At 42.2% G+C, this 14255-nt stretch overlaps 1 protein-coding gene across 2 annotated transcripts in view; it reads right to left on the bottom strand.

Moving 5' to 3' along the window:
- Window positions 1–208: 208 nt before the first annotated feature.
- Window positions 209–14255, bottom strand: part of LOC137630392 (magnesium-dependent phosphatase 1-like) — a 35326-nt gene continuing 21279 nt past the window's right edge. The window contains exons 3-4 of one of the 2 annotated variants that reach the window (XM_068361842.1): window positions 11776–11994; window positions 209–1588 (exon numbers count right to left, since the gene is read on the bottom strand). In XM_068361842.1, the coding sequence (XP_068217943.1) occupies window positions 1423–1588; window positions 11776–11994 (385 nt within the window). In that variant the 3' untranslated portion in view covers window positions 209–1422. Of the gene's footprint in view, window positions 1589–11775; window positions 12010–14255 lie in introns of both variants that reach the window. The other variant, XM_068361843.1, reaches the window with a different exon arrangement.

The following is a 14255-nucleotide window of genomic DNA, read 5'->3' as shown; positions in this document are numbered from 1 at the left end:
TGTATGTATGTATGAGTGAGCAACATGAAATTCAAGATTTGCACTAAATTTCTAGCACAATGTGACCATCTTACTAACAAACTATACAGTAATTCAAATGTAACACACTATGAAATAAAATTACATTTATTACTCAAGTAGAAATAAAATAACAGAACTAATAATAAGCATACATGAAACCAAGTAATGGATTAATTAAAATACTATATTAAAGGGTTAAAGTCATTATTGATTTAAATATTGTACAGATTTTTGCAGACCCAACAGTAGTAATAAACATAATTACTTGGTATCCAAATCTGACAACCATGTCACCTGCAACAATATCATTAAAGCTATGGCCAGACAAGAGCTTTATGCTCAATAGAGTTATTCAAAGCTTGTAAAATCTCTTACATACATCATATGTACCAAACTTTCCTTTACAACAAAATTATAATCAGTAGCACTAATAATATCATCACTGTATATACTACATTTATATAATTGTTAGCTCCCTAGTTCTAGAAATTTATTGCTAACATATTTCTCAGGAACTAGATATCTTAAATTTTTAAAAAATTCATTAACTAATGTACTGTAAAGTATATCACTTATGTTGCTTGGAGTTTCATTATATTGTACTCCAAAGCTTTTTACACACTTGGAAACTGGGGAGAGCTAATAGTGTTGGTTGACTAATAATAAATTTGCTTTCATGTACATGTTGCTAAATCTTATCATAACTGCATATATGAAACTCCATCAAAATTTCCAAATTAGGTCTATTTTTCATTCCATCTCTTGAATGACATGTACTGTTAAAAATAATCCAATCGTTTCATGGAAACAAAAAGATAGTTCCATACCCTGAATATTTTACCATAAATGAGAAAACTTCCTTACACTGATCACATAATAGCTTCATTACCTACTACTGTTACCTCTTTGGGAGGACCTTGATACAGTATTAAACTATTACCACTAGCATCATACAATTTTCTTAAAACAAATAAAGGTACTTTTACTAACCTATATAGACTTTATAGATTTCAATATTCAAAAGTTTTCTTAATTTCAAATATAGTTACATTAAATAACAATTTCTTTGGCTATTTAACCTTTAAATAACAATTGCTTCAGCAATCTAACCCTTAATCTATTCAAATGCAAATTTTCTACTAAAATAAAAAAATGTGAATGTATGAATAGTTAAAACTCAAGGAATACAGTTTGCTTGTCTGCTTGACAACACAATTGAGAAAAAATCTTCTAGTTCCTTTACATAAACCTACAACAAAAGGGTTACACTTGAATAATGACAATGGTGAAATTTTAGTAAAGAACCAAGTCTATAATAAAAATAAATTTAATACACTTTTCCTAAAAGAAATAAATAATGTAATGAGTCACCCGATAAGAGGGAATAAAAAATCTTTTTGCCTAAGACTGTGCATACTCTTCTAGACCTTTTTTAATAAGATTTTTATCTACTCCCTCTGGAACCAAAATCATTAATACACCAATTTTATCAAGATCAACCTTGTTACGGTGCTCATCATCGAAAAACAGCATTTCACTGTACTCCAGTCCTGAGTCTTTCTTTATCCTGAAAATAGGAATAAAATGACATATACAGGAAAATGCTTAGTAACTTTTCACATCAAAACTCAAAATATATTAATGTTTACTGTCTGAAAGGTTCATTCAAAGCTGATTATATAAAATATGATACTGTATTTCTAAAAAGACACTTTTTAATACAGTATTCATTAACCCAGTATTTTATATAAGCCTAGTCTTTTGGTCAACAGTTCCCTGGCATCATTACCATCACTTGGCCAGGTATCCATCTTGGTACTGGCAATTACTATGTCATTCCCTGTGTTGTTCTGACTTACTGTATTACAAAAAATGCAGGGTTGGGAAGACAGTATTTATAATTTTAGTAATAAAATTTCTTATGTCTGAACTCACATGATGTTCTTATTGCTGCCTCTCCAGAAGCCCAGTTTAATTGACACTTACCGTAAAGTTAAAATTTTTTCCCATTTTCGTTCTCTTCAAACGATACGTGCCCTTAACAAAGGAATAGAACCCTTTAACAGTACTGGTATAAAACCAAGGTTGTGGCATCAGCAAATATAGTTTTCAGTTTTGAAGTCAACATCATTCCTCTTCTGGATACTATAAGCAAGTATGTATACAAATATCAGGTGAGTATAGAGATAAGAAATTTTATTATTAAAATTCTAAGTACTGTACTTCCCCTGATGTTCATATTGCTCACTCCCACACTCTATTGGAGATGGGGCACAATTGAAAGTAAGAGAGGGATAAATTCTATTACAAGCAATGTAACGAGGTTTGTACAGGTAGAAAGAAAACAAATTATTTCTAAAATTCGTTCCTATGCATAAAAAAACCTTTTGTCCTTTAAAATAGGAAGACTCACTAATTGGTGAGTTGATAAGTCATCCTAGAACTGAACTGGTTGGTTCTTTTTCTTCCCTGGAAATTTTGTCTGCCTAGTTCCATACAGGAGCAAAGGAGATGACTCCGGTAACCTTCTATCTGTTCATCATTGGGATGAATAAGCTGAAAGGGCCAGGTCTGTACTATGAAGATTAGTAAGTGGTCAGTAGAGGGATCACTTTCCCTGAAGGTGATAGTAGTCCAGAACGAGATGGAAGATAAAAGAGACTGTATTCCTTGACACCTCTTTCTTACTTCTGCCAGTGAAAACAAAGAGGAACTGACATTCAGGTCTGAAGTATCAGGTCCTCTTCAGATAGCACAGCCCATATGGGACACAAAAGTATCTTGATTATTGCCTGACAGTCCACGTAGAGAAGAGTGGAGGTCTTGAACCTGCCCTAAAGGGTTCAGGGTTTCGTCATGATTAAAAGAGACCTTCTTCCAAATCTTAGCATGGGTGACTACATAAGACAAACCCTGCACCCTGCCTACTCTCTTCCCCAAAGCTAAGGTTAGGAAAACAACTGTTTTGAATTCAGATCTCTGGTCGACGACCTTCTTAAAGGGTTAAATGCGGGATGCATAAAAGTCTTCAGAAAGAGAGTCAAGTCCCACTACAGGGGCCTGAGGCCTTGGTGTGGACAAGACTGCTTGAAGCTCTTCACAAGCACAGATATTTCCCTCAAAGGAGGAGAGGTATATTGATTGGTAACTTTTTATAGCCCAGACTGAGGTGTTTCTCTCAGCAAAAGGAAGTTGAGAAAATCTGTGATCTGAGCTAGAGATGTTCTGACCGGCAAAGTATCCCTTCCATGACACCAATCCTAGAAGATGGCCCACTTCCTATGGTAGACAGCGGCAAAGGACCATTGCTGGTATCCAGAAATCTGTGCAGTGCCATGTGAAAAGCATTTTGATTGAAGGAGATGCTGGATAGTCTCCAAACATGAAGTTCCAGCAGCTTTACAGATTGGTGGTACCTCTGAGGATGCAGACGACAGAGATGTGTGGACTACTGAGGTAGTTCTCTCAGGACCTTGGCTAGAAGTGCTAACAGATCAGGATACCACTCAGCGTGTGGCTACAGTATCTTGGAGCCCCCAGGGTCATCCTGAGTCCTGGCATAATCATCACTTGTTGTATCAGTGAATGGATCAGGTTGAACAGAGAAACATATGCATCAAGGTAATACCATGGGTTTTGGGAGGCGATTTCAAACACTGCCTTAGGTCTGGAATGATAGAACAAAATAAGGGGTTGATCCACAGAAAACCCCACTATGCAAGCATACAGAGACCACTTCAACCCTATAACATTCTCCTGGTAACTGAGTGCATCTGCTAGTACATTTCTCTTGCCTGCTTTGTACATGGCTGATATCTCTACAGAGTGAAATGCCGCCCAGACCTGGATCTGCTTTGTTAACTTGCAAAAGGGGTGCAAAACCAAACACCAATTTTTATCTTTTATGTAGGCTAATAACTGGGTTGTGGTTGCTCATCAACGCTGCAGATGTTCTTGGAATGCTTGTAGAGCTAGGACCATATTTTCCACCTATGAGGTATATTTTATGCAAAAGGAAATTTATGAACAACCAAATAGGTTAAGTTGGGCAAAAAAAAATTTTGAGCACACTAATATTTAGGAAAGGATCAAGGGATGAACACTAGTATTGCAACTCTGCCCCAACAAATAAGAATGCAGCAGCAAAAATACTTAACAATATCCAGGCATTGGAATAATCTAATTACAACTCATTATCATAGACACTTCCCTTAGTAATACATTGACCAGTGATTTTTGTGCTCCTTTTCTGTGCTACCGAGAGTTGTTAACTCCAGAATTAGCCATATGAAAAATGATGATGGTTGGATTGTTAGAATAGCTTTATTCTTTTCTACTGTACAAAGTAGATTGATCAGATCACTAAATTATACTTCTGAGAGCTTATGCATGGTCAGTGGAAGCATCCTTTACTAGATCCTTGAGTTTTATAGTAGAGAAGAATATTGTTGAGTTCAAAATAAAGTTTTAAATTAGACAAAATTAACACAATCTTTAACTTACACATTATTTAAATACAGAAAAATTATGTAAAGAAGGAATTCTACGGGAAAACTAAGAGATTTTTTGGATCTAGTGTCTTGACTAAAAATATATTAGCTTACCACTGAACATTTCCATACCTTTAGAGTAGGGTTTTACTAACAAGAAACCCACCAGAAATTCACAACATAAGGATGAAAAGCAATAGTAGGCAAATAGGAAACAAGTTATATTTTCTGTCTACAATGAAGTAGTCATGGATCAACAGCGTATCATGCAACACACAGTAGAAAATTCTGATGCTTTCCTGAATCTTTTTCATGAAACTGCCCTGCCTATTAAGTATTTTCCTTTTCTATACATTACCTTTGTTTTCTTTTTGCATAGTTGTGTAAAATGTTATTTTCATTAGTAAAATAAATTTTTGAATATACTTACCCGGTGATCATATAGCTGTCAGCTCTGCTGCCCGACAGAAAAACCTAACGACAAAATACGCCAGCGATCGCTATACAGGTGGGGGTGTACATCATCAGCGCCATCTGTCGAGCAGGTACTAAGTACTCCAATGTCAACAAAGAACCAATTTTCTCCTCGGTCCACTGGGTCTCTATTGGGGAGGAAGGGAGGGTCCTTTAATCTATGATCACCGGGTAAGTATATTCAAAAATTTATTTTACTAATGAAAATAACATTTTTCAATATTAAACTTACCCGGTGATCATATAGCTGATTCACACCCAGGGGGGTGGGTAGAGACCAGCAATATATGTTAACATTAAGAGCTAAGTATTTTGTATTTCATTTTAGCAGTTATTCAAAATAACAAACATAAAATTAATAAGTACCTGGTAAGGAAGTCGACTTGAACAATTACTCTGCCTTTTTAAGTACGTCTTCCTTACTGAGCCTCGCGATCCTCATAGGATGCTGAGCGACTCCTAGGAGCTGAAGTATGAAGGGTTGCAACCCATACTAAAGGACCTCATCAAAACCTCTAATCTAGGCGCTTCTCAAGAAAAGAATTTGACCACCCGCCAAATCAACCAGGATGCGAAAGGCTTCTTAGCCTTCCGTACAACCCAAAAAACAACAATAAAAAACATTTCAAGAGAAAGATTAAAAAGGTTATGGGATTAGGGGAATGTAGTGGTTGAGCCCTCACCCACTACTGCACTCGCTGCTACGAATGGTCCCAGGGTGTAGGAGTTCTCGTAAAGAGACTGGACATCTTTAAGGTAAAATGATGCGAACACTGACTTGCTTCTCCAATAGGTTGCATCCATTACACTCTGCAGAGATCTGTTTTGTTTGAAGGCCACTGAAGTTGCGACAGCTCTAACTTCATGTGTCCTTACCTTCAGCAAAGCAAGGTCTTCCTCATTCAGATGGGAATGAGCTTCTCGAATCAAAAGTCTGATATAATAAGAAACTGCATTCTTCGACATAGATAAAGAAGGTTTCTTAATAGCGCACCATAAAGCTTCTGACTGTCCTCTTAATGGCTTGGTACGTCTCAAATAGTACTTAAGAGCTCTTACAGGGCATAGGACTCTTTCTTGTTCATTTCCAACCAAATTAGACAGGCTTGGAATATCGAACGATTTGGGCCAAGGACGAGAAGGCAGTTCGTTTTTGGCTAAAAAACCAAGCTGTAAGGAACATGTAGCCGTTTCAGATGTAAATCCAATGTTCCTGCTGAAGGCGTGTATCTCACTGACTCTTTTAGCTGTTGCCAAGCAGATGAGGAAAAGGGTCTTCAAAGTGAGATCTTTAAAAGAGGCTGATTGAAGTGGTTCGAACCTTTCTGACATAAGGAATCTTAGTACCACGTCTAAGTTCCAACCTGGTGTGGCCAACCGACGCTCCTTCGAGGTCTCAAAAGACTTAAGGAGGTCCTGTAGATCTTTGTTGTTGGAAAGATCTAAGCCTCTGTGACGGAAGACTGCTGCCAACATGCTTCTGTAACCCTTGATCGTGGGAGCTGAAAGAGATCTTTCCTTCCTTAGGTATAAAAGGAAGTCAGCTATCTGAGTTACAGAGGTACTGGTTGAGGATACTGAGACCGACTTGCACCAGCTTCGGAAGACTTCCCACTTCGATTGGTAGACTTTAAGAGTGGATGTCCTCCTTGCTCTAGCAATTGCTCTGGCTGCCTCCTTCGAAAAGCCTCTAGCTCTCGAGAGTCTTTCGATAGTCTGAAGGCAGTCAGACGAAGAGCGTGGAGGCTTGGGTGTAACTTCTTTACGTGAGGCCGACGCAGAAGGTCCACTCTTAGAGGAAGTGTTCTGGGAACGTCTACTAGCCATTGCAGTACCTCGGTGAACCATTCTCTCGCGGGCCAGAGGGGAGCAACCAACGTCAACCTTGTCCCTTCGTGAGAGGCGAACTTCTGCAGTACTCTGTTGACAATCTTGAACGGGGGGAATGCATAAAGGTCTAGATGGGACCAATCCAGAAGAAAAGCATCTATGTGAACTGCTGCTGGGTCCGGGATCGGTGAGCAATAAACTGGGAGCCTCTTGGTCATCGAGGTTGCAAACAGATCTATGGTAGGCTGACCCCACAAGGCCCATAGTCTCTTGCATACATTCTTGTGAAGGGTCCACTCTGTTGGGATGATTTGACCCTTCCGGCTGAGGCGGTCTGCCATGGCATTCATGCTGCCTTGAATGAACCTCGTTACTAGCGAAATGTTTCGATCTCTTGACCAGGTGAGGAGGTCCCTTGCGATCTCGTACAACGTCCTCGAATGAGTCCCTCCTTGCTTGGAGATGTACGCCAAGGCTGTGGTGTTGTCGGAGTTCACCTCCACCACCTTGCCTAGAAGGAGGGACTTGAAGCTTCTCAAGGCCAGATGAACTGCCAGTAGCTCCTTGCAGTTGATGTGTAACGATCTTTGATCCGCATTCCACGTGCCCGAGCATTCCCGACCGTCCAATGTCGCACCCCAGCCCGTGTCCGATGCGTCCGAGAAGAGAATGTGGTTGGGGGTCTGAACAGCCAGTGGCAGACCCTCTCTGAGGAGAATGTTGTTCTTCCACCAAGTCAGTGCAGACTTCATCTTCTCAGAAATAGGAATCGAGACCGCTTCTAGCGTCTTGTCCTTTCTCCAGTGAACAGCTAGGTGAAATTGAAGGGGTCGGAGGTGGAGTCTCCCTAACGCGATGAACTGTTCCAGTGATGAAAGCGTCCCTATCAGACTCATCCACTGTCTGACTGAACATCGGTCCTTCTTCAGCATGTTCTGGATGCATTCTTGGGCTTGACTGATTCTGGGGGCCGACGGAAAAGCCCGAAAAGCTTGACTCTGAATCTCCATACCGAGGTACACAATAGTTTGGGATGGGACGAGTTGGGACTTTTCCATATTGACCAGGAGACCCAATTCCTTGGTCAGTTCCAGAGTCCACTTTAGATTCTCCAGACAGCGACGACTTGACGAAGCTCTTAAAAGCCAGTCGTCCAAATAGAGGGAGGCTCTGATGTCTGCTAAATGCAGGAATTTGGCAATATTCCTCATCAGTTTCGTAAAAACAAGAGGAGCCGTGCTTAGGCCAAAGCACAGGGCTTGAAACTGGTATACCACCTTCCCGAAAACGAACCTTAGAAAAGGTTGGGAATCTGGGTGGATGGGGACGTGAAAGTAAGCGTCCTTTAGGTCCAACGAGACCATCCAGTCTTCCTTCCTGACCGATGCTAGAACCGACTTTGTCGTCTCCATGGCGAACGTCTGCTTTGTGACAAAGACATTCAGGGCACTGACGTCTAGCACCGGCCTCCGCCCGCCTGTCTTCTTCGCCACTAAGAAGAGACGGTTGTAGAAGCTCGGGGATTGATGGTCCCGGACTTTGACTACCGCTCCCTTTTGTAGTAAGAAGGACACCTCTTGCTGCAAAGCTAGTCTCTTGTCCTCCTCTCTGTACCTGGGAGAGAGGTCGATGGGAGTTGTTGCTAGAGGGGGCTTGCGCAAGAATGGAATCTTGTACCCCTCTCTGAGTAACTTCACAGATTGTGCGTCTAGGCCCCTGTTCTCCCAGGCCTGCCAGTAGTTCTTGAGCCTGGCTCCCACTGCTGTCTGAAGAAGGTGGCAGTCAGACTCTGCCTTTAAAGGACTTGGAACCCTTCTTCTTGCTCCCGCGTTGACCTTCGGCACGAGCACCTCCTCTGCTGGCGGCTCTGCCACGAAAGGGCGGAATGAATCTTGACGCTGGAGTGTCCAACCTGGGTCTAGGCACAGAGGGCAAAGGGGTGGCTTTGCGTGCGGATGACGCCACCAGGTCATGAGTGTCTTTCTGGATCAAGGAGGCGGCAATCTCCTTGATCAACTCCTCAGGGAAGAGGCACTTCGAGAGAGGAGCAAACATAAGCTCCGACTTTTGACATGGGGTGACTCCAGCTGACAAGAAGGAGCAAAGGTGATCCCGCTTCTTGAGGACCCCGGACACGAAAGAAGCCGCAAGCTCACTAGAACCATCCCGTATGGCTTTGTCCATGCAGGACATAATGAGCATGGAAGTTTCCTTATCAGAAGGGGAGGTCTTCCTGCTCAACGCTCCCAAACACCAGTCCAAGAAGTTAAAGACTTCGAATGCTCGGAATACTCCTTTCATAAGATGGTCCATATCCGAAGGAGTCCAGCAAATCTTGGAGCGTCTCATAGCCAGCCTGCGGGGAGATTCTACCAGACTTGAGAAGTCGTCCTGGGCAGAGGCAGGAACTCCCAAGCCGAGAACTTCTCCCGTGGCATACCAGACGCTAGATCTGGAAGCAAGCTTGGCCGGGGGAAACATGAAGGTTGTCTTCCCAAGTTGCTTTTTGGACTGCAACCACTCTCCCAGTACCCTTAAAGCTCTCTTGGACGAGCGAGCGAGTACGAGCTTCGTAAAGGCAGGAGCTGCTGACTGCATGCCTAAAGTGAACTCAGAGGGAGGCGAGCGTGGTGCTGCAGACACAAACTGATCCGGATATAAATCCTTGAACAGCGCAAGCACTTTCCTAAAGTCTAAGGAGGGAGGCGTGGTCTTGGGTTCGTCGATGTCCGAGTGTTGGTCGTCAAGATGTGCAGCGTCGTCATCATCAGAGAGTCCATCGTCTGAATGTTGAGGAGGAAGCGGCAAAGGAGTAGGTAAAAGCTGGTCGGCTGAGTCCGGCAGCACGGGTGCATGCGTAGCTGCACTGGACCCAACGTCATGGAACTGTTGGTCAGTCTGAGAACTGGCAACAACCATAGCTGAGTGGGGACGCAAAGCGTCTACTCCTGACTGTGGTCGGTTAGCGGAGACCACCGTGGGTTGCGGAGGCTGACGCATCGCGTCAAAACACGGCAACTTAACTCCACCCTCCTGTTGTTGTGGTAGCACACGAACGTCAACGGAGGGTTCCGTGCGTCGGTGAACGTCAACATGCGTCTGGCAGGGTCGACTGCGCATGGGTGGTGGAGCTCTCACAGCTGGAGTGTGGGAGCAGGCAGCCTCAGCGTCTACTGGGCGCACAACCGTGGATGGTTGTAGGCTAACGGGTGCAGCGTCAACCTTCTCCGCACGATACTCCTGCATGAAGGAAGCTAACTGAGTCTGCATAGACTGAAGCAAAGACCACTTAGGGTCTACAGCAGCTGGTGCGGCAACAGACGGAGTTACTGCCCGTTGCGGTACCACTTTGCCTCTCTTAGGAGGTGTGCAGTCGTCGGAGGACTGCAGCGAGTCCGAACTGACCCAGTGGCTACACCTGGGCCGTTGGACTTGCTCGGAAGGGACCTTGCGTTTAAGAGGCCGTGAGACCTTGGTCCATCGTTTCTGGCGTGAAACCTCTTCCGCAGACGAGGAATGAACGGGCTCACTCGTCTTCTTGTGGGTGGGACGATCTAGGCAAGATACGTCCGAAACCACGGAGGGAACGTCTGTCCGCTGATTAAAGCCTGTCGAACCCTTTGGTCGTACGACATTGCTTCTCCCCTGGGCTTGGGAGCTTGCAAGAGGTCCCGGACTGGGAGGACGACAGGCACGAACAGACGCACCCTCATGCGTAACACTGACACTTTTCACTGCACTAACACTCACTTCACTTCCCACTGCACTTTTACCTTTCTACTCCCTGACGTCAGCCATGAGTTGATTACGGTCATTCGCCAATGACTCGACTCTCTCACCCAGAGCCTGGATGGCACGCATCATATCTGCCATCGAAGGTTGATGAGAGCTAGCAGGGGGGTCGGGTGCAACCACTACAGGGGAAGGAATAGGTTGTGGGGCATGGGGAGAGGACAAATCAACTGAGCGAGACGAACTCCTCCTTACTCTATCTCTCTCTAGCCTACGTGCATATTTCAGGAATTCTTGAAAATCGAATTCCGAAAGCCCAACGCATTCCTCACATCGATCTTCCAATTGACAGGCTTTACCCCTACAATTGGAACAAATGGTGTGCGGATCGATAGAGGCCTTCGGAAGACGCCTTGAACAGTCCCTAGCGCTACACTTTCTGTACTTGGGGACTTGAGAAGGGTCAGACATCTTGAATTAGTCAAAGGGGGAATTAAAAATCTATCCAAGTCGTCAACAAATAATCCAAAATTCAATAAAAGAATGCAAGGAAGTATTGAAGATAACTTCTGCACAGCGATAGCTAATAACCAGAAATGAATACTTCACCAAATAACGTGAAAATCAATCCAGAAAACAAGAGCGTATTTAGTAGGTCTTGCCGGTGGCACGACAGAGAGAAAATTGGTTCTTTGTTGACATTGGAGTACTTAGTACCTGCTCGACAGATGGCGCTGATGATGTACACCCCCACCTGTATAGCGATCGCTGGCGTATTTTGTCCTTAGGTTTTTCTGTCGGGCAGCAGAGCTGACAGCTATATGATCACCGGGTAAGTTTAATATTGAAAATTTACTTTTTTACTGATGAATTTCCCTTTTGCATTTGTCAAAATAATCCTCATTCTCTATCCCGGTTAGTGGTCCAGTTTACCCACTTTATAACAATCTACATTTAGTTAGTGGTAGAGATTACTTCATAATAATAACAATGGATAAAAACTTAATCACATAGAATGTAATGTCTAGGTACACAACAATCACACATGTAACAAATAAACATTACTTTACAACATATAAACAAACCAAGCATGAACTTTACCTACCAGTGCTATATAACACCCAACTATTTCTCTAATCTCTAACACCCAATTATTGGGCTCACTCTTTCAAAACTCAGGGTAATTAAATTATAGATTTTATGTGGGTATAGACAGACGTGAACTTACTTTAAAAAGTGATTGTCCTTGGTGCCCGGATATATCTCTTTGTATGTAATATACTGGTTCCAGCCAAAGAGATCCAATAATTGATTTGCCCCATCAATTTCACTTGTGCGAGATGCAACTGCTATTTGATAACCTTCTTTGTGAAGCTTCTTTAAAATATCAGGAACTTCTGGGTAGTATTTTACCTTCCTATTTCTGGCATCATACACAACACCTTTCCTGAAAATATTAATCCTGAAAATATTAATAAAATGCTAAGTTATACATTGTACATGGCTGGATACTTTATCTTGTAACATTTCCATATTGAATTGACTAATAAATTTCAACGCTATTACGTTCTACCATCTCTAGACTACATTACCCTCTTTGTTCTAAAAGTAAATCCAAACAATACAGTGTTACCCTTTTTCAATGACAATAATAGTTCTAAAAATAAAAAAGGTAATTTTCATATTTCTTGGCCTACAGCACAGGCAATAACTTTCTCGAATTATTCATAAACGCATGCACAATATAGTCATTGCCTTACTAGAGCCTATTACTATGGCGAAGCGTGAACTGCTAGAGAACTGCTACGAATATAAACAGGACACCACTTGCACTCCAAGGAGAGAGAAAACTGCTTTATACATAGGGTAATTATCAAACATGAGTTGATAATTGATTGTGCCACCACAAAGGTATTGCTTTACCTACTTCTACTCAATAATTTATACAGACAACATTGTAAAATTTCCACTCTTCATTATTAAAAGAAAAAAAACTTTAGGTTCCAGTTGGAGGTGTACTGTATATGCCTTAGTTCCACAGTTCAACAGGTGGGAAACCGAGTCAATTATTGTCTAGCTCTGTTCAATGTTCAGTTTTTCCTAGAGGAAATTATTTGGATATTATTACCAGCTAAGCTACAACCCTAGATGGAGAAGCAGGATGCTATAAGCTCAAGGGCTCCAATTGGAAAAAAATGTTATTTTTATTAATAAAATAAATTTTTGAATATACTTACCCGGTGATCATATAAGCTGTCAGCTCTGCTGCCCGACAGAAAAACCTAAGGACAAAATACGCCAGCGATCGCTATACAGGTGGGGGTGTACCTCAACTGCGCCATCTGTCGAGCAGGTACTCAAGTACTCCATGTCAACACAGAACTAATTTTCTCCTCAGCCCACTGGGTCTCTATTGGGGAGGAAGGGAGGGTCCTTTAATATATGATCACCGGGTAAGTATATTCAAAAATTTATTTTATTAATAAAAATAACATTTTTCAATATTAAACTTAGCCGGTGATCATATAAGCTGATTCACACCCAGGGGGGTGGGTAGAGACCAGCATTACATGTTGACATTATTATGAGCTAAGTATTTTGTATTTCATTTTAGCAGTTATTCAAAATAACAAACATAAAATAAATAAGTACCTGGTAAGGAAGTCGACTTGAACAATTACTCTGCCTTTTTAAGTACGTCTTCCTTACTGAGCCTCGCGATCCTCATAGGATGCTGAGCGACTCCTAGGAGCTGAAGTATGAAGGGTTGCAACCCATACTAAAGGACCTCATCAAAACCTCTAATCTAGGCGCTTCTCAAGAAATGACTTTGACCACCCGCCAAATCAAGTAGGATGCGAAAGGCTTCTTAGCCTTCCGGACAACCCAAAAACAATAATAAAACATTTCAAGAGAAAGATTAAAAAAGGTTATGGAATTAGGGAATTGTAGTGGTTGAGCCCTCACCCGCTACTGCACTCGTTGCTACGAATGGTCCCAGAGTGTAGCAGTTCTCGTAAAGAGACTGGACATTCTTAAGATAAAAAGACGCGAACACTGATTTGCTTTTCCAATAGGTTGCGTCGATTATACTTTGCAGAGATCTATTTTGTTTAAAGGCCACGGAAGTTGCGACAGCTCTAACTTCGTGTGTCCTTACCTTCAGCAAAGCTTGGTCTTCCTCACTCAGATGGGAATGAGCTTCTCGTATTAACAGTCTGATAAAATAGGATAAAGCATTCTTTGACATAGGCAAAGATGGATTCTTAACTGAACACCATAAAGCTTCAGACGGGCCTCGTAAAGGTTTTTAAATAGAACTTAAGAGCTCTTACAGGACATAAGACTCTTTCTAGTTCATTTCCAACCATACGATAAGTTTGGAATATCGAACGATATTGGTCAAGGCCGAGAAGGCAGCTCGTGTTTGGCTAGAAAACCAAGTTGTAGAACATGTAGCCGTTTCGGATGAGAATCCGATGTTCTTGCTGAAGGCATGAATCTCACTGACTCTTTTAGCTGTGGCTAAGCATATCAGGAAAAGAGTCTTAAAGGTGAGATCTTTCAGGGAGGCTGATTGTAGCGGTTCGAACCTGTCTGACATAAGGAATCTTAGTACCACGTCTAAATTCCAACCAGGTGTAACCAAACGACGCTCCTTCGTGGTCTCAAAAGACTTAAGGAGGTCCTGTAGATCTTTATTGTTGG

Source organism: Palaemon carinicauda, chromosome 38, assembly GCF_036898095.1.
Source record: "Palaemon carinicauda isolate YSFRI2023 chromosome 38, ASM3689809v2, whole genome shotgun sequence".
Classification (NCBI taxonomy): domain Eukaryota; kingdom Metazoa; phylum Arthropoda; class Malacostraca; order Decapoda; family Palaemonidae; genus Palaemon; species Palaemon carinicauda.
The sequence above is the reverse complement of the archived record's forward strand: the minus strand, read 5'-3'. Positions and strand labels throughout refer to the sequence as shown.